This window comes from Aricia agestis, chromosome 22 (genome assembly GCF_905147365.1).
Source record: "Aricia agestis chromosome 22, ilAriAges1.1, whole genome shotgun sequence".
Taxonomy (NCBI): Eukaryota; Metazoa; Arthropoda; class Insecta; order Lepidoptera; family Lycaenidae; genus Aricia; species Aricia agestis.
This window is the reverse complement of record NC_056427.1, coordinates 30938-49683: the sequence shown is the minus strand read 5'-3', so window position 1 is coordinate 49683 and position 18746 is coordinate 30938. Positions and strand designations below refer to the sequence as shown.

At 60.8% G+C, this 18746-nt stretch overlaps 1 protein-coding gene across 1 annotated transcript; it reads left to right on the top strand.

Annotated features, from left to right (window-relative positions):
• The first annotated feature begins 274 nt into the window (after positions 1-274).
• Positions 275-2488, top strand: LOC121738235. Its single transcript, XM_042130185.1, has one exon. The coding sequence runs from the start codon at positions 275-277 to the stop codon at positions 2486-2488; it is 2214 nt and encodes a 737-aa protein (XP_041986119.1).
• Positions 2489-18746: the final 16258 nt, after the last annotated feature.

The window sequence follows — 18746 nt, the reverse complement described above, 5'->3', positions numbered from 1 at the left end:
ACTTTTTGTGTTCTGGTGTTTTATTAGTAGGTCGTCCAAGTAAAATTTCACCGGTCGACGAGTTTGTCCCGGTGTTCTTTTGCGAGGGTGACCTCTAATTGGGGTGGAAGTAGTTTTAAAAATTAGTTTTAGTTGTACTCTTTTATTTGGTGTTATTTTGTTAATTTTGGTGTTGGATTTTATTTGGTTTTTGCATAGTTTTAAGGTTTCTTGTACCTGGCAATATTCCATATCGTTATCCGTCTGAGTATTTTGGGCGGATAATTGGTGGGATATGTCTTCAAGAGGTGGAAGTAGACAGGGGGGAGTAGAAGATGAAGGGGGGGGATCTCATGGGGGGGGGAACAGGTCCTCTGATGAGGAATTCCTAGCCTTTTACGGCGATGAAAGGTCTGGGGAAGATAATATTTTGGAGGAAGTTAGGAATGAGGGGGGGAGTTGTGAGAAGGAGAAACAGGTTAGGGGGAAAAGGAGTTGTGGTCCTCAGAGGGGTTCTGCCCGAGCGGGCATATCTGTCGAGGAGCTTTTGGGGACGGAGTCAATACCGTCCATGTCGGAGTCGGAGATCGTTGCGAGTAAGCGACTTTTCTCGGAGCTTTCAGGCTCCGACACGGAGGAGATTGGTGTAGGGTCTGACAGGACCGTCAAGGCCCAGACGGCCAAACGAGGGAAGACTCGGGGTTCGACGAGCAGATTATCTGCTGCTCGTCAAGAACTCCGAGAAAGAACCAAGGAGGCTAAGGAGGCAGACTTTATTGCCTCTTTAGAGAAGAGGTCTTTTAGAAAGGAGGTGACGGTGTTGGACAATCCCACACCGCCAGGCCCTCTGGACCTTGATGTAGAGGTAATGGGACCGGAGGACTTGTTGCGTGCTGGTGAGAGTAATCTCCAAGAGATTCTTGCCATTGCCAACAAGTCCACCAACCTCAAAGGTGGCTACGCCAACAAAATTAAGCGGGCTACCTCCACTTTGAGGGTTGTTTTAGACGCGCTTGGGGCGCGTACCGAAGCAGAGGAGACTCGCCGTCTCAAAGCCGATAATAATCGGCTCCAACGAGAACTGGCGAATCTCCGCGAGGAAGTACGCGCTTACAAGCGCGAGTTTGAGGAGAGCCGTACCGAAGCAGTAAAGGCGAAGAGTTCTCCGATGTCCAGCGAACAGCTGGGCATTTTGGAGAGGAATATTGCCCGACTGGTGGGCAGTTTAGTTGACAGGCGTCTGGCGGGTCTAGAGGAGCGCTTGCCTCCTCTGGCTCCCATTCGCCCGCCCCTGGCTGCAGATAAAAAGAGGGCGGCCCAAGCCCAAGAAAAGAGGGAGGTCAGTCTGGCACCAGTTGCCTCACAGGCCCGCGATGCCTCACCGGTGATGCCGTCAAACGTGACTCGCCGTGTGGTTCGGGAGGATTTTCCGGCGCTTCCTGTGCGCCCAGAGGTTCGTTCGGCCCCTGCTCCAGCTAAGCCCAAAAAGAGTAAGGCTAAGGGGTCGAAGAAATCGAATTCCGGAGAACCAATGGACGCTGGCCCTTCTTCTTCGTCGGAGAGCGCCGTTGCTGCAGCGAGTGCCTCGAAAGAGGCACCCACAACAACCGCTACGGCATCGGAGCAGCCTGCGGCAGGGTGGACTGAGGTGGTGCGCCGAAAAGCGCCCAAGAAGAAGGCACCTGAGCCTGTAAAACCGGCAGTGAAGAAGCCCAAGGTCGTGATGCCGCGCTCCACAGCCGTAGTAGTAAAGCTGAAGCCGGAAGCGGTCAGCAGCGGTGTGACATACAGCTCCGTCTTGCAGAAGGCGGAGCTGTCAATCAACCTGGATGACCTTGGGATTGGACCCCTTCGCATTAGGCAGGCGGCTACGGGAGCCAGGGTCATTGAGATCCCTGGCTCCACCAGTCATGATAAGGCGGATACCTTGGCGGCTCGCCTGTCGGAGGTACTTGCTGGCGAGGTAGATGTTTCAAGGCCCGTGAAATGTGCTGATTTCAAAATCACGGGCCTCTCAGATGCTGCGACCGCAGAATCGGTAAAGTCTGCGGTCGCCAGAGAAGGTGGTTGTTCCCCCGCTCAAATTTGGGTGGGAGAAATTCAGCGGGGGTTAGTTGGCACTGGCTTTGCTCGAATGAGCTGCCCAGTGACGGCTGCTAAAAAATTGGTGTCACTGGGCAGCATTGCTGTAGGGTGGAGCAAAGTTACGCTCCACCTTGTCAATGCATGCCCCAAGCATTGCTTCCGGTGCTTGGGGTTGGGTCATTTCGCTGCGTTATGCCCCCCCTCGATGAAAGACCGTAGCAACTTATGCTATCGCTGCGGTCAGCCTGGGCATAACGCATCAGGATGTCAGGTGACCAAACTCAAATGTGCGGTCTGCTCGGATGCAGGCCGCCCAGCGGAACACGTGATGGGGGGTAGGTCTTGTAACCCCCCACCCGTTCGTGGTAAACTCCCCAACACCCCCAGGGGAGTGGCGTCGCCTGAGGCCCAAATGTCCGAGTAATGCCTGGACATTTGGGTTTCCTTCAAGGCAATGGAAACCACTCCGCCGCGGCCCAGGATCTCTTCCTGCAGTCGATGGCGGAGTGGCATGTCGATGTGGCGGTATTGGCGGAGCCGTATTGTGTCCCTCCTCAGCCACATTGGGCTGGGGATGATCAGGGCTCCGTCGCTATTTTGGTGCGGCCTGGCGCTGGCCCCCCCCTCATACCCAGAATGAGGGGTCCCGGGTACGTGGTGGCGGTTTGGGGGGAGTACGCCATAATCGGGGTCTACTTCTCCCCAAACCGTAATTTAGCCGCCCTAGAGCAGTTCCTCGATGCTCTAGGGCCGCTAATTAGAAGGCTAGCCCCTCTCCCAGTAATTGTGGCAGGGGACTTCAACGCCAAGTCCTCGGCGTGGGGTTCCCCTGTCACTGATCCGAAGGGGAGAGAGGTGGAGGAGTGGGCTTTGGCCTCGGGACTGTCCCTTCTTAACACAGGAGCAGTCCCGACCTGCGTGCGGCGGACGGGCGGTTCAGTGGTGGACCTTTCGTTCGCCACTCCCGCCGTCGCGCGCAGGGTGGAGAGGTGGAGGGTGGTGACGGAGGTGGAGACACTCTCGGACCATCGCTACATACGGTTCGAGGTGTCTTCGGCCTCCGCATCGAGTCCAGCATCGCGCTTCGGGGGACGTAGTGAGTTCCCGCGTTGGGCTCTCTCAAAGCTCAACCGGGAACTGGCGGAGGAGGCGGCCATCGTCGGCCGTTGGAGTCTTCCGCCCTCTGAGGGAATGGGGGTAGACGAATTGGCGGGCTGTTTTGGCAACGTGCTCACTAGCATCTGCCGAGCAGCCATGCCTAGAGTGCGGGGTCGCCCCCCACCCCGGAGGGCGGTCTACTGGCGGTCGACGGAGTTGGCTGACCTTCGCGCCGCCTGCAATGCTGCGCGTCGCGCATATACTCGCAGCAGGCGGCGCCGTCCCCAGGATGAGGAGCGCGATGGCCGGTTGTATAGGGTCTACCGGGCGAAAAGGGAGATCTTGCAGCTGGCCATCAGTCGGGCCAAGGAGCGAGCGTGGCTGGAGTTGGTGGAGGGGATTGACAATGACCCCTGGGGCCGACCGTATAAAAGGGCGCGAGACAAACTTCGCGCCCAGTCGGCCCCGTTAACGCAGACACTCCAGCCACAAGTGCTGGGGAATATTGTCCGGGAACTGTTCCCGGACCTCCCAGTAGGATTCGCTCCTCCGCGAATGGCTCCGCTGATGCTGGACTCGGTGGTGGAGGATGTTCCGCCACCCGTCACTGACGCAGAAATGGAGGCGGTTATGTCCCGCCTCCGTAGTAAGAAGAGGGCGCCTGGTCCGGACGGGGTGCACGGGAGGGTTTTGGCGATAGCCCTCTTGCACCTCGAAGATAGGCTCCGGGAGTTGTTCAACTGCTGCCTACAGAGCAGACAGTTCCCGGAGGCTTGGAAGAAGGGTCGGCTCGTCCTTATTCCGAAGGGCGGGCGACCACCGGACTGTGCGTCGGCGGTGCGGCCGATCGTGTTGTTGAACGAGGTGGGCAAGGCTTTTGAGCTTATCCTTGCCTCCCGTCTCGTTCAGCACTTGGAGAAAGGACCCGGGCCCAGGCTGTCTGACAGTCAATTTGGGTTCCGGGCCGGTCGGTCGACCGTCGACGCCCTAGGGCGCCTAAGGTCAGTGACGGGTGATGCGGAACGTCGAGGAGAGGTGGTGGTGGCGGTGTCGTTTGACATCGCCAATGCCTTCAACAGCCTCCCTCACAGCGTAATACGGGAGGCACTGATCTACTTCGGTGTGCCCCCGTATCTCGGGAGGCTGTTGAATGCGTATCTCTCCGATAGGGAGGTCGTGTACGAGGACGGGTCGGGGTCCATAGAGTGGTTGGAGGTCGAGTGCGGCGTCCCCCAGGGTTCGCGTCCTTCTATACACCAGCGTGTGTTTCTGTGTACATATGTGTGTGTGTTTGTGGATGGATGGACCCGTGGGTCCCTAATCCCCGGTTTGTGGTGCCCGGCCTTGGGATGCGTGGCGAGCAGGTGGCTTACGTCGCAAGGGCACTAGGGCAGAATCTCCCTTAATAGATCAAATCATGGAGACACGCACTTTTGAAAATTCTCCCCGGGCGGGTACCAGTTCTACTGGAGAATCCCGCACTCCCGGTTCGCCGGGAGTCTGCCGCACGTATACGGGGGCGGCACAAAATGCGTTGGAGGGTAAGGGGGCCGTTGCAACGGCGAAGGAAGGAGAGGGCGCGACAATGCGCGAATGTCCGAAACCGGCGCACCTAACCGCGCCGGCGGCGGACGCAATTACGGACGAAGACGTGGATTTCTCCGTCTACCAGCCTAACGGCGTAGACCGGGTGAAAAGACTGGCTCAAAGAAAGAAGGAGCGGGGCTGTCCAATCCGGGACTTACCCGACCTGCCGCCTGTGCTGCAGTACCGGGATGTTCTCGGGACGCAGCCCCGCGCTCCTACTCCTACCGGACATGACGAAGAGGAACGTAGGGAGTTGACGCGCTCGCCTCGCGTCGTTCTGCGCGACGTGATGCGTGAATTCTCCCTACCGCCTCCCCAAGGACGAGACGATACCGGAGACGACAGTGAGGACTGGCCCTTGGACTCCGACGACATGACATCCGACGTGTCGATGGACTCCGAGGGCTTGCCCACAGACCCGGACAGGACACGCCGCAAACGGCGAATCCCGGAAGACGACAAGGCGCCGCCCCTTGGTAGAGGAGCGGTGCCCAAGGCTAAGAAGGGACGTGGCCGGCCACCAACGACCGGCCAATACGTCGGCCTAGCTAAGGCCCAAGAGGACCTAAGGCGGGAAAAGGAGGAAGAACGCCGGGCTGCATTCAGGGCGAAAGTCGAAGAGGTAGCCCGGGCGGCGCGGGAGGAGCGGGAGGCGAGAGAGGCGCGAGCCTCCCTTCGCGCAAGCCCAGCCCTGACTGCAGAAGACACGGAGCAGACGAGCGCGGCCCTGGCGGGTAGCGTAGAGAGGGCCTTGGAAATGGTGACGATGGTCGCTACAAGGTCCTCCAACTTGAAGGGCACGTACCAGCGGGCCCTCAAGGAGGCGGTCGCATCCATAAAAGCGGCCGTCACGGAGATGAGGGGCCGCGGTCAAACGGCTGAAATACGGGCACTGGAGGAGCAGAACGATCGCCTCCTGCGCCAAGTCAATGCGATGCGTCGGGAGCTAGAGGACCTGCGGCGTCGCGTGACTGGGCCCGCACCTGACGATCTGCGGAGGATGTTGTCGGAGGTCTCGCGCTCCAATATCGAGACCTTCGGCAACATGCTGAATGCACGGCTCGCCGGCCTGGAAGATAGGCTCCTGCCCGAGCCTCGGAGAAGACCGCCGCTGGCGGCGGACGGTGCTGGTCCATCATCCGGCGCCCCACCAACAGCGGCTTCCAAGAAGACGCCGAAGCCGAAGAAGTCGGCAACGGCCAAGGCACCGGACGAGAGTTCGGCAGGCAGCGCGGCGGTCCCTTTACAGCCGCCGGCTCCGCCTGCAGAGAAGGGGGCTACAAAGTCCAAAAGGAAGAAGAAGAAGAAGCGGCCATCAATGGCCGCTCAAGAGACGGCAAAGGGGGGGCAGAACACCAACGCCCCTCCCGTTGAGGCCCCGTGGACCACAGTTGGCCCGCGCAGGCAGAAGAAGAAAGGGGTGGCTACTCCAGCTAAAGCCGCCCCAAGAAAGAAGAAGAGGAAGGCCAAGCTCCGTGCTCCAGCCACCGCGGCGATCACTCTCACGTTGGGGGCGAACGCCGCGGAGAAGGGCGTCAAATACAGTGACGTCCTTTTAAAGGCTAAGAACGCGGTGACGACCAGCGGACTGGCAGAGCTGGACATCCAAAAGCTCCAGCTCCGCTTCCGTCTAGCTCAGACCGGTGCGCGCGTCCTCACCATTCCTGGTGAAGGCGCCCAAGAAAAGGCGGACTCCCTCGCTGAGAAGCTGAGGGAAGTTCTCGACCCTGACGTTGTAAAAGTCGGACGCCCGGAGAAATGCGTGGAAATGCGTATCGCCGGGCTGGACGACTCAGCTACGACCGCCGAGGTCATCGAGGCGGTGTCTAGAGAAGGTGGGTGCCCGGCCAACTCCATCAGGTCGGGCCCAATAAGGAAAGGAAGGTGGGGCGACGGCTCTGTCTGGCTGAGCGTCCCCGTTGCGACCGCCAAAAAGCTCATCAGCTTGAAGCGGCTGCAAGTGGGCTGGGTGTCGGCTAAGGTGACACTGCTGGCCGCGAGGCCCAAGCGGTGTTACCGATGTCTCGACACCGGCCACCTGGCGACGACATGCCAGTGCCCGGTGGATCGCAGCCGGAACTGTTTCCGCTGTGGGAAGCCGGAGCACAAGGCAGCCGAGTGCCGGGAGAAGCAGCCCAATTGCTTCTTCTGCGAGGCACTCGGCAAGGACAAGGACCATGTGCTGGGTAGTAGCGGCTGCGTCACTGCGAAGCCGCTCCCCAGCACCAAGCGCCGGAAGAGACGCGGAGCTCCCTCCGAAAAGGCTCGGCCAAAAGAGCCTGGAGCCGGTGGTGCTGGGGTTAGTCAGCCCCAGCCCGCCATGGAGGTGGAGCCATAGGCCCGTGGGCGGTTGATCGGGGGATCACCGCCCGCGCGAAGGGCCCCGAGAAGGAAGCTCCCTAGATGCCCGGGGAGCTCTCGGTGAAGAAAGGCGGCGGCAGAACACCAGCCGCCGCAACGGAGTAGTGCCGGATGCGGCGAACGGCCGTGTGGGGTGCGGAAGTCTATAATTAGTGCCCGCGCCCCACGATGGCCGGAAGGAGGGCATGGGGGGGTTTTAGTGGGTAAACCTCGTGTAGGGAGTCCCACATACCCCCGCCCCTTCCCCCGAAGGGGTGGGGGATACGTAACGTATTTCCCCTCCTCAAAAAAAAAAAAAAAAAAAAAAAAAAAAAAAAAAAGGTTAGGTTAGGTTAGGTTAGGTTGGGGGCGCTACCGGTCCGTCCACGTTCGTGTCCCTGGGCGCCTGGGTGCGCCGCCCCGCCCTTTACACGGGGTGAGGCACTCAGGATGGCTGAACGCCGGTCTTTCCTGTCTTTCTGTCTTTTCGTAGTATACTCTTCATTTTGCTTGTATTTGTTTTATTTTGTCTATTTTTCACCACCTTTCTTCACTATCTTTCATTTTTGTTTGACATCTTCTATACATTAGCGTGTGTTTCAATGTATATATGTGTGTGTGTTTGTGAGATGGATGGGCCTGTGGGCCCCGAAGCCTAAGCTTCGTGCCCGGCGATGGGCTGCATGGCCACTCGGAGAGTTTCAGGTCATTAGGGCACAAGGTCGACCCAGCCTTAAATGGGGAAAAAATGATGGAAAAGCGCAATTTGAAAAGTACTCCCCGGGCGGGTACCAGCAATGCTGGAGAATCCCGTGCACCCTCGAAAGAGGATGTCTGCCGCACGTATACGGGGGCGGCGCAAACTGCGTTGGGAGAGTCGGAGGCCGCGAAAGCGGCGAGGAGAAAGGCCATTCTGGCAGCATTAGGAGGAAGTGACAGCGCTAAAGAGCGCGACAGCCCGAAGCCGGCGCTCATTACCGTGCCGGCGGCGGAGCTTTTAACGGATGAGGACGTTGACTTCAGCCAGCCGCAGCCCAACGGCGTTGAGCGGATGCTGAGGTTAATGCAGAGGAAGAAGCTGAGAGGCGACAGGGATCTGCCGCGTGTTCTTTTGACACGCGACGTGAAAATGCCGCCTCCAAGTACTGGAAATGACTCTCTGACTGGTAGAGACTCCCCTCGTGGTCGAGTCTCCCAACATGGATCTGACTCCCTCGGTCGTGACAGCGAGGACTGGCTCTCGGACTCCAGCGAAATGTCCGGCATGTCGCTGGACTCCGAGGGACTGCCCGCACTTACCCCGGATAGGACTCACCGTAAGAGACGGAACACGGACGAAGACATGGCGCCCCCCCTCAGTAAAGGGGTGGTGCCCAAATCTAAGAAGGGGCGCGGCCGCCCGCCAACGACTGGCCAGTATGTCGGTCTGGCGAAGGCGCAGGCGGATTATAACAAGGAGAAGGCCGAGAGTATCAAACTCCAGGCCGAGGCAGAGGTAGCCGAGTCGGTGCGTGCAGTGAAGGAGGCACGCGAGTCACTGCTTCGTGCGAGCCCTGCCCCAAAGGTAGGAGAGTCAGAGCAGACCAACGCCGCTCTGATTCAAAGTGTAGAGGTTTCGTTGGAGGCTGTAACAACTGTCGCCACGAAGTCTCAAAACCTGAAGGGCACTTTTGTGCGGGCCCTCAAGGAGGCGGTCGTCAGCATCAGGGCGGCCGTCACCGAGCTAAAGGGCCGATCGATGTCGGAGGAAATGAAGAGGTTGGAGGAGCAGAATGCGCGACTTCAGCAGCAAGTGACGGATTTGCGTCAGGAGCTGCAAGAGTTGCGCCGGCAACCACCTGCTCCCGCCGGCAAGGACCTGCAAGAGTTGTTAGCCGAGGTCTCCCGTTCTAACGTGGAGACCTTCGGCAATATGCTCAATGCGAGGCTTGCCGGCCTGGAGGATAGACTCCTCCCCGAACCACGAAGGAGACCGCCACTGGCGGCGGACAACGTTGACGTCCCGCCGCCAGAAGAAAGAGAGAAGACGCTGAAGCGCACAGTAGCGGCTTCCCAAGTGGCCCCAGCCGCACAGGAATTGCCTGCGGCTGAGGCCAAGAAAAAGAAAAAGAAGAAGCGGCCATCAATGGCAGCACAGGAAGCGGCACAGAGGGAAGCACATACCAGCTCGCTGCCCAATGAAGCCCAATGGACCACAATAGTCTCAAAGGGCCAGAAGAAGAAAAAGGAGGCGGCCACACCATCTAAGGCCGCCTCTGAGAAGACAAAGAAGAAGAAGCGGAAGGCTCGTATACGGAATCCTGCTACCGCGGCTGTCACTCTTACACTGGGGGTGTCGGCCGCGGAGCAGGGTCTCACGTACAGCAGGGTCCTGCTCGAGGCCCGATCGAAGATCAACCTGGCGGAACTCAACATCTCCAGGGGGGTCAGAATACGCAAGGCCCAAACTGGAGCGCGCATAATCGCTGTCGGTGGCGAGGGTGCGATGGAGAAAGCGGACGCCTTGGCTGCCATGCTTAAGGACGTTCTAAACTGTGACCAGGTGAAAGTCGCCCGGCCGATTCCGTGCGCGGAGATCCGCGTCGCCGGCCTGGACGACTCTGTGACGGCCGCCGAGGTCATCGAGGCGGTCGCACGAGAGGGAGGATGCTCGGCTGACCAAATAAGGTCGGGGCCAGTGAAAGAGGGGCCACGGGGGGACGGATCGTGTTGGGTCCGCCTTCCAGTCGCGGCCGCCAAGAAGCTCTCCAGCTCTGGGCGGTTGCAAGTTGGTTGGGTGTCGGCGAGAGTGGCGTTGCTGGCCGCGAGGCCAACGCGCTGCTTCCGCTGCCAGGACACCGGCCACGTGGCTGCCAAGTGCCAGTGCCCGGTGGACCGTAGTGGGACTTGTTTCCGGTGCGGGAAACCGGGGCATAAGGCGGCGGAGTGCGGGGCAGCAGAGCCTAACTGCTCCCTGTGCGAGGCCGCTGGCAAAGTAGAAAGGGGGCACGTGCTGGGCAGATGCCCATCTGCTAAAAAGCCGGCCCCCGGAGAAGAGAAGGCCCCGTCTAAAAAGGCTCGGCAAAAGCCGAAGCCTAAGGGCAAGCGGGCTCCACCCGTCTCTGCCGCGATGGAGATGGAGGCCTAGACCCGTGGTCGGCGATCGGGGGATCCCCGCCCGCATAAAGGGTCCCGAGAAGACAGTCCCCCTATAGCCCGGGGGGCTCTCGGTGAGGTTGGCGGTTCAAGCCGCTCGAAGAAGGTGCCGGTTGCGGCAGCGCGCTGGGAGGGGCGGAGTTGTAGTCGCTCCGCGGTTCCCGTCCCTCCCGCACGAGGCGCTTGACGGAGGGCTGGGGGGGTTTTAGTGGGTAGACCTCTCGTAGGGAGTCCCACATACCCCCGCCCCTTCCCCCGAGGGGGCGGGGGATGCGTAACGCATTTCCCCTCCTTAAAAAAAAAAAAAAAAAAAAAAAAAAAAAAAAAAAAAAAAAAAAAAGGTTAGGTTAGGTTAGGTTAGGTTAGGTTCCCCCCGATGGTTGCACGCCTTGTCGTGGCGGTGGGGCTTAGTAACCGCGGCTTGGACAACCGCGGTGAAGCAAAGAGGCAACCAGGGCCGGCCGGTGTCGCCGCCTGGCCCGAGGAGGGCGCTCCCAGCGGACTGGAGGAGTCCGCTGCGGATGCGCACCGAGGTGGGGCCGCAGAGGAAGAGGCAAGTAGGTATTACGGTGCGCCGCTTGCCCTATCCTCTGCGGCCGAGGACGGATCGCGGGGGGGGGGGCATTGTGGTGGGTTGCCGCTTTCCCTACCCCCCCTGCGAGCTGGCGGGGCCGTTCCTTGAACGGCATTGGTGGGGCCGCAGAGGAAGAGGCAAGTAGGTATTACGGTGCGCCGCTTGCCCTATCCTCTGCGGCCGAGGTGTGGTCGGTGGCAGAGCCACAGACTTGATCTGCCACATGGCCTCCAAGTAGCAGACTCGGGGGGCGTCTGCTACAGCCTTGGTGGGGGCCGAGGAGGAGGGCGCATGTGTTGTGCGCCCATCGTGGTGTCTTCGGGCCGCTGGCGGGGTCGCAGATGTGTGTATCGTTCCTGTGGCCCCGTCAATATGCGGCGTGGCGGAAGATGGGGGGGGGGTTTTAGTGGGTATACCGTGGTCTCATTAGCTACGGGAGTCCCACATAACCGCTCGGGTCGCCCCCTGCGCCTGGGTGGTATGCGTAATGCATTTCCCCCTCCGGAAAAAAAAAAAAAAAAAAAAAAAAAGGTTAGGTTAGGTTAGGTTAGGTTAGGTTGGGGGCGATACCGGTCCGTCCACGTTCGTGTCCCTGGGCGCCTGGGTGCGCCACCCCGCCCTTTACACGAAGTGACGTATCCAGGATGGCTGAACACCGGTCTTTCCTGTCTTTCTCTCTTTGTATAGTTTACTCTTCGTTTGTTGTTTATTTTATTTTGTCTGTCTTTTCATCACCTTCTCTACTCTGTCTTTCTCGTTTTGTTCACCTCTTCTCTACATCAGCGTGTGCTTCTGAGTATATATGTGTGTGTGTGTTTGTGTGACGGATAGGCCCGTGGGCCCCGAAGCCTAAGTTTCGTGCCCGGCGATGGGCTGCATGGCCACTCGGAGAGTACCAGGTCATTAGGGCACAAGGTCGACCCAGCCTTAAATGGGAAAACCAAGATGGAAAAGCGCAATTTGAAAAATACTCCCCGGGCGGGTACCAGCAATGGAGAATCCCGTGCACCCTCGGAAGAGGGTGTCTGCCGCGCGTATACGGGGGCGGCACAAAGTGCGTCGAGTGAGGCGGAGGCCGCTAAGGCGGCGAGACAGAAGGCCATTTTGGCGGCGTTAGGAGGAGGTGACAACGCGAAGAAACGCGACAGCCCGAAGCCGGCGCCCATTACCGCGCCGGCGGCGGAGCTTTTAACGGATGAGGACATTGACTTCAGCCAGCCGCAGCCCAACGGCGTTGAGCGGATGCTGAAGTTAATGCAGAAGAAGAAACTGAGAGGCGACAAGGATCTGCCGCGTGTTCTTTTGACACGCGACGTGAAAATGCCGCCTCCAAGTACCGGAAAAGACGATATTGGTAGAGACTCCCCTCGCGGTCGAGTCTCCCAACATGGACGTGACTTACACGGACATGACAGCGAGGACTGGCTCTCGGACTCCAGTGAGATGTCTGGCATATCGCTGGACTCTGAGGGCTTGCCCGCATTCACGGATATGACGCGCCGGAAGAGGCGCTCTGACGACGACATGGCGCCGCCCCTCAGTAAAGGAGCGGTGCCCAAACCCAAGAGAGGACGCGGCCGCCCGCCAACGACCGGACAATATGTCGGCTTGGCAAAGGCGCAGGCCGATTTCAATAGAGAGAAAGAAGAGGCCCTTCGACTCCAGGCCGAGGAGGAGGTAGCCGAGGCGGCCAGGGCGGCGCGAGAGACGCGTTCTTCGCTCCTTGCAAGCCCCGCCGCCATGGAAGGAGACAGGCCAGAGCAGACCAACTACGCTCTGGCCCAATGTGTTGAGACTTCGCTGGGAACGATCTCCATGGTCGCAGCGAAGTCGAACAACCTCAAGGGGACGTTCCAACGTCTCCTCAAGGAGGCGGTCAGCGACATACGCGCCACCGTCGCCGAAATGAGAAGTCGCGGAGCGACCGAAGAAATGAAGGCCCTCGAGGCTCAGAATGCGCGGCTCCAGAATGAAGTGGAGTCTTTGCGCAAAGAGCTAGAGGAGCTACGCCGACAGGTGATGAAGCCGGCCGAGCAGGACATGCGCCAGCTGTTGTCTGAGGTCTCTCGATCTAACGTGGAGACCTTCAGCAACATGCTGAACGCTCGGCTGGCTGGACTGGAGAGTCGGCTCCTTCCAGAGCCTCGACTGCGTCCTCCGCTCGCAGCGGACAGAGCTCGGAGTATTACGCCGGCTCCCGTCGAGAGTGTTGAGGCTCCACCGGATGTGACGCCGGAGCCCCCGAAGCAGAAGGCCAAGGGGAAACCGGCCCCAAAGAAGAAACGGCAGTCAGCCGCCGCAGCGGCCCCGCAAGAGGCCCCTGCCGCGCCCGAGGCGCCCAAGGCCAAGAAAGGCCGGAAGAAGAAGCGGCTGTCTATGGCCGCTCTGGAAGCGACACAAGGGGGAGCGAACACCAGCTCCCCTCGTACGGAGGCCCCATGGACCACGGTAGGTCCAAAGGGCAAGAAGAAGAAAGGGGAGGCTACAACATCTACAGCCGCCCCGAAGAAGAAGGGAAAGCCAAGGCTTCGCGTCCCCGCCACCGCGGCCGTCGCTCTCACCATCGAAGAGTCGGCCGTGAAGGCGGGCTTGACGTACGCCAAGGCACTTGAGACGGCCCGGCGGGCGGTGAACATCGCGGAGTTCGATATTCCGCAAGTCCGCTTCCGCCGGGCCCGAACTGGAGGGCGCCTCCTCACTATCGCCGGTGAGGGCGCAGAGAAGAAGGCGGATGCCTTTGCCGCGAGGCTGAAGACAGTCCTGCCACCAGAAGTGAAGGTCGGACGGCCGGTCGCAAGCGCGGAGATGCGCATCGCCGGCCTTGACGACTCTGTGACGGCCGCTGAAATCATGGAAGCGGTCGCACTTGAAGGGGAGTGCCTGGCCGGCGATGTCCGGGTGGGGCCGATTAGAGAGGGGCCACGAGGGGACGGATCGTGTTGGGTCCGCCTCCCAGTCGCGGCCGCTAAGAAGCTCTCGAGCTCTGGGCGGTTGCGAATTGGTTGGGTGTCGGCGAGGGTGGCGTTGCTGGCCGCGAGGCCAACGCGGTGCTTCCGCTGCCAGGACACCGGCCACGTGGCTGCCAAGTGCCAGTGCCCGGTGGACCGTAGTGGGACTTGTTTTCGGTGCGGGAAACCGGGGCATAAGGCGGCGGAGTGCGGGGCAGCAGAGCCTAACTGCTCCCTGTGCGAGGCCGCTGGCAAAGTAGAAAGGGGGCACGTGCTGGGCAGATGCCCATCTGCTAAAAAGCCGGCCCCCGGAGAAGAGAAGGCCCCGTCTAAAAAGGCTCGGCAAAAGCCGAAGCCTAAGGGCAAACGGGGTCCGCCCGTCTCTGCCGCGATGGAGATGGAGGCCTAGACCCGTGGGCGGCGATCGGGGGATCCCCGCCCGCATAAAGGGTCCCGAGAAGACAGCCCCCCTATAGCCCGGGGGGCTCTCGGCGAGGTCAGCGGTTCAAGCCGCTCGAAGAAGGTGCCGGTTGCGGCAGCGCGCTGGGAGGGGCGGAGTTGTAGTCGCTCCGCGGTTTCCCGTCCCTCCCGCACTAGGCGCTTGATGGAGGGCTGGGGGGGTTTTAGTGGGTAGACCTCTCGTAGGGAGTCCCACATACCCCCGCCCCTTCCCCCAAGGGGGCGGGGGATACGTAACGTATTTCCCCTCCTAAAAAAAAAAAAAAAAAAAAAAAGGTTAGGTTAGGTTAGGTTAGGTTGGGGGCGATACCGGTCCGTCCACGTCGTGTCCCTGGGCACCTCCCCCGTGCCATCGTGAGCGTTTTCACGGTGACACGGGAGGGGTGGCTGAACGCCGGTATGGGCGAGTGTTTGTGTGTGTGTTTGGCTGCGCCCACAGTGTGACGAAAGGGCCCGCGACCCGGGGTGTCGGAGTTTTGAGAATGATGGCAGATCGTATTAGGCAAAGTATTCTCCGGGTGGGTCCCGGCTCCTCAGGAGCCGGAGAATCCCATGCGCCGTCTTCGGACGGTGGCCGGCCCGTGTATACGGAGGGGCCAACTAATGCGAGGAAGGACGAGGGGGCCGCTAAGGCGGTGAAGAAGGAAGAGGAGGCCGCTAAAGCGGCGAGACAGAGGGCCATTTTGGCGGCGTTAGGAGGAGGAGGAAGTGACAGCGCGAAGAAGCGCGACAGCCCGAAGCCGGCGCCCATTACCACGCCGGCGGCGGAGCTTCTAACGGACGAGGACATCGACTTCAGTCAGCCGCAGCCCAACGGCGTTGAGCGGATGCTGAAGTTGATGCAGAAGAAGAAGTTGAGAGGCGACAAGGATCTGCCGCGTGTTCTTTTGACACGCGACGTGAAAATGCCGCCTCCAAGCACCGGAAAGGACCCGATTGGTAGAGACTACCCTCGCGGTCGAGTCTCCCAACATGGACGTGACTTACACGGACATGACAGCGAGGACTGGCTCTCGGACTCCAGTGAGATGTCTGGCATATCGCTGGACTCCGAGGGCTTGCCCGCATTCTCGGATTTGACGCGCCGGAAGAGGCGCTCTGATGACGACATGGCGCCGCCCCTCAGTAAAGGAGCGGTGCCCAAACCCAAAAGAGGACGCGGCCGCCCGCCAACGACCGGACAATATGTCGGCTTGGCGAAGGCGCAGGCCGATCTCAACAGAGAGAAAGAGGAGGCCCTTCGACTCCAGGCGGAGGAGGAGGTGGCCGAGGCGGCCAGGGCGGCGCGAGAGACGCGCTCTTCGCTCCTCGCGAGCCCCGCCCCTATGGATGAAGACAGGCCAGAGCAGACCAACCACGCTCTGGCCCAATGTGTTGAGACTTCGCTGGGAACGATCTCCATGGTCGCAGCGAAGTCGAATAACCTCAAGGGGACGTTCCAGCGGCTCCTCAAGGAGGCGGTCAGCGAAATACGCGCCACCGTCGCCGAAATGAGAAGCCGCGGAGCGACCGAAGAGATGAAGGCCCTCGAGGCTCAGAATGCGCGGCTCCAGAATGAAGTGGAGTCTTTGCGCAAAGAGCTAGAGGAGCTACGCCGTCAGGTGTTGAAGCCGGCCGAGCAGGATATGCGCCAGCTGTTGTCTGAGGTCTCTCGATCTAACGTGGAGACCTTCAGCAACATGCTGAACGCTCGGCTGGCTGGACTGGAGAATCGGCTCCTTCCAGAGCCTCGACTGCGCCCTCCGCTCGCGGCGGACAGAGCCCGGAGTATTACGCCGGCTCCCGTCGAGAGTGTAGAGGCTCCACCGGATGTGACGCCGGAGCCCCCGAAGCAGAAGGCCAAGGGGAAGCCGGCCCCAAGGAAGACACGGCAGCCAGCCGCCGCAGCGGCCCCGCAAGAGGCCACTGCCGCGCCCGAGGCGCCCAAGGCCAAAAAGGGCCGGAAGAAGAAGCGGCCGTCGATGGCCGCTCTGGAAGCGACACAAGGGGAAGCGAACACCAGCTCCCCTCGTACTGAGGCCCCGTGGACCACGGTGGGTCCCAGGGCCAAGAGGAAGAATGGGGTGGCTACACCAACTACAGCCGCCCCGAAGAAGAAGAGAAAGCCAAGGCTTCGCGTCCCCGCCACTGCGGCCGTCGCTCTCACAATAGAAGAGTCGGCCGTGAAGGCGGGTATGACGTACGCCAAGGCGCTTGAGACGGCCCGGCGGGCAGTGAACATCGCGGAACTTGACATTCCGCAAGTCCGCTTCCGTCGGGCCCGAACCGGGGGGCGCCTCCTCGCGATTTCCGGCGAGGGCGCAAGAGAAAAGGCGGACGCCTTTGCCGCGAGGCTGAGGTCCGTCCTGCCACCAGGGGTGAAGGTCGGACGGCCGGTTGCAAGCGCGGAGATGCGCATCGCCGGCCTAGATGACTCCGTGACGACCGCAGAAGTGGTAGAGGCGGTCGCATCGGATGGAGGGTGCCAGACCGGAGATGTTCGGGCGGGGCCAATCAGAGAGGGGCCACGGGGGGACGGATCGTGTTGGGTCCGCCTCCCAGTCGCGGCCGCCAAGAAGCTCTCGAGCTCTGGGCGGTTGCGTATTGGTTGGGTGTCGGCGAGAGTGGCGTTGCTGGCCGCGAGGCCAACGCGCTGCTTCCGCTGCCAGGACATCGGCCACGTGGCTGCCAAGTGCCAGTGCCCGGTGGACCGTAGTGGGACATGTTTCCGGTGCGGGAAGCCGGGGCACAAGGCGGCAGAGTGCGGGGCAGCGGAGCCGAACTGCTCCCTGTGCGAGGCCGCTGGCAGAGCTGAAAGGGGGCACGTGCTGGGCAGATGCCCATCTGCTAAAAAGCCGGCCCCCGGAGAAGAGAAGGCCCCGTCTAAAAAGGCACGGCAAAAGCCGAAGCCTAAGGGCAAGCGGGCTCCGCCCGTCTCTGCCGCGATGGAGATGGAGGCCTAGACCCGTGGGCGGCGATCGGGGGATCCCCGCCCGCATAAAGGGTCCCGAGAAGACAGCCCCCCTATAGCCCGGGGGGCTCTCGGTGAGGTACGCGGCTCAAGCCGCTGGAAGAAGGTGCCGGTTGCGGCTGCGCGCTGGGAGGGGCGGAGTTGTAGTCGCTCCGCGGTACCCGTCCCTCCCGCACTAGGCGCGAGACGAAGGGCTGGGGGGGTTTTAGTGGGTAGACCTGTGTAGGGAGTCCCACATACCCCTGCCCCCTTCCCCCGAGGGGGCGGGGGATGCGTAATGCATTTCCCCTCCTAAAAAAAAAAAAAAAAAAAAAAAAAAAAAAAAAAAAAAAAAAAAAAAAAGGTTAGGTTAGGTTGGGGGCGATACCGGTCCGTCCACGTCGTGTCCCTGGGCACCTCCCCCGTGCCATCGTGAGCATTTTCACGCTGACACGGGAGGGGTGGCTGAACGCCGGTATGGTATGGCGTGTGTTTGTGTGCGTGTTCGGTCTTGTATGTTTGGCTGCGCCCGCAGTGTGACGAACGGGCCCGCGACCCGGGGTGTCGGAGTGAGTAAAGATGGCAGATCGTATTAGCAAAAGTATTCTCCGGGTGGGTCTCGGCTCCTCAGGAGCCGGGGAATCCCATGCGCCGTCTTCGGACGGTGGCCGGCCCGTGTATACGGAGGGGCCAACTAATGCGAGGAAGGACGAGGGGGCCGCTAAGGCGGTGAACAAGGAAGAGGAGGCCGCTAAAGCGGCGAGACAGAGGGCCATTTTGGCGGCGTTAGGAGGAGGAGGAAGTGACAGCGCGAAGAAGCGCGACAGCCCGAAGCCGGCGCCCATTACCGCGCCGGCGGCGGAGCTTCTAACGGACGAGGACATCGACTTCAGTCAGCCGCAGCCCAACGGCGTTGAGCGGATGCTGAAGTTGATGCAGAAGAAGAAGCTGAGAGGCGACAAGGATCTGCCGCGTGTCCTCTTGACACGCGACGTGAAAATGCCGCCTCCAAGCACCGGAAAAGACGACTTTGGTAGAGACTCCCCTCGTGGTCGAGTCTCCCAACATGGACGAGACTATCCCGGATGTGACAGCGAGGACTGGCTCTCGGACTCCAGTGAGATGTCTGGCATATCGCTGGACTCCGAGGGCTTGCCCGCACTCTCGGAGAAGACGCGCCGTAAGAGGCGCTCTGACGACGACGTGACACCGCCCCTCAGCAAAGGGGCCGTGCCAAAAGCCAAGAGAGGACGCGGCCGCCCGCCAACGACTGGACAATATGTCGGTCTGGCGAAGGCGCAGGCCGACCTGAATAGAGAGAAGGAGGAGGCCCTTCGACTCCGCGCGGAGGAAGAGGTAGCCGAGGCGGCCAGGGCGGCGCGAGAGACGCGCTCTTCGCTCCTCGCGAGCCCCGCCCCCATGGAAGAAGACAGGCCAGAGCAGACCATCCACGCTCTGGCCCAATGTGTTGAGACTTCGCTGGGAACGATCTCCATGGTCGCAGCGAAGTCGAACAACCTGAAGGGGACATTCCAACGTCTTCTGAAGGAGGCGGTCAGTGACATACGCACTACCGTCGCCGCTATGAAGAACCGCGGAGCGACGGAAGAGA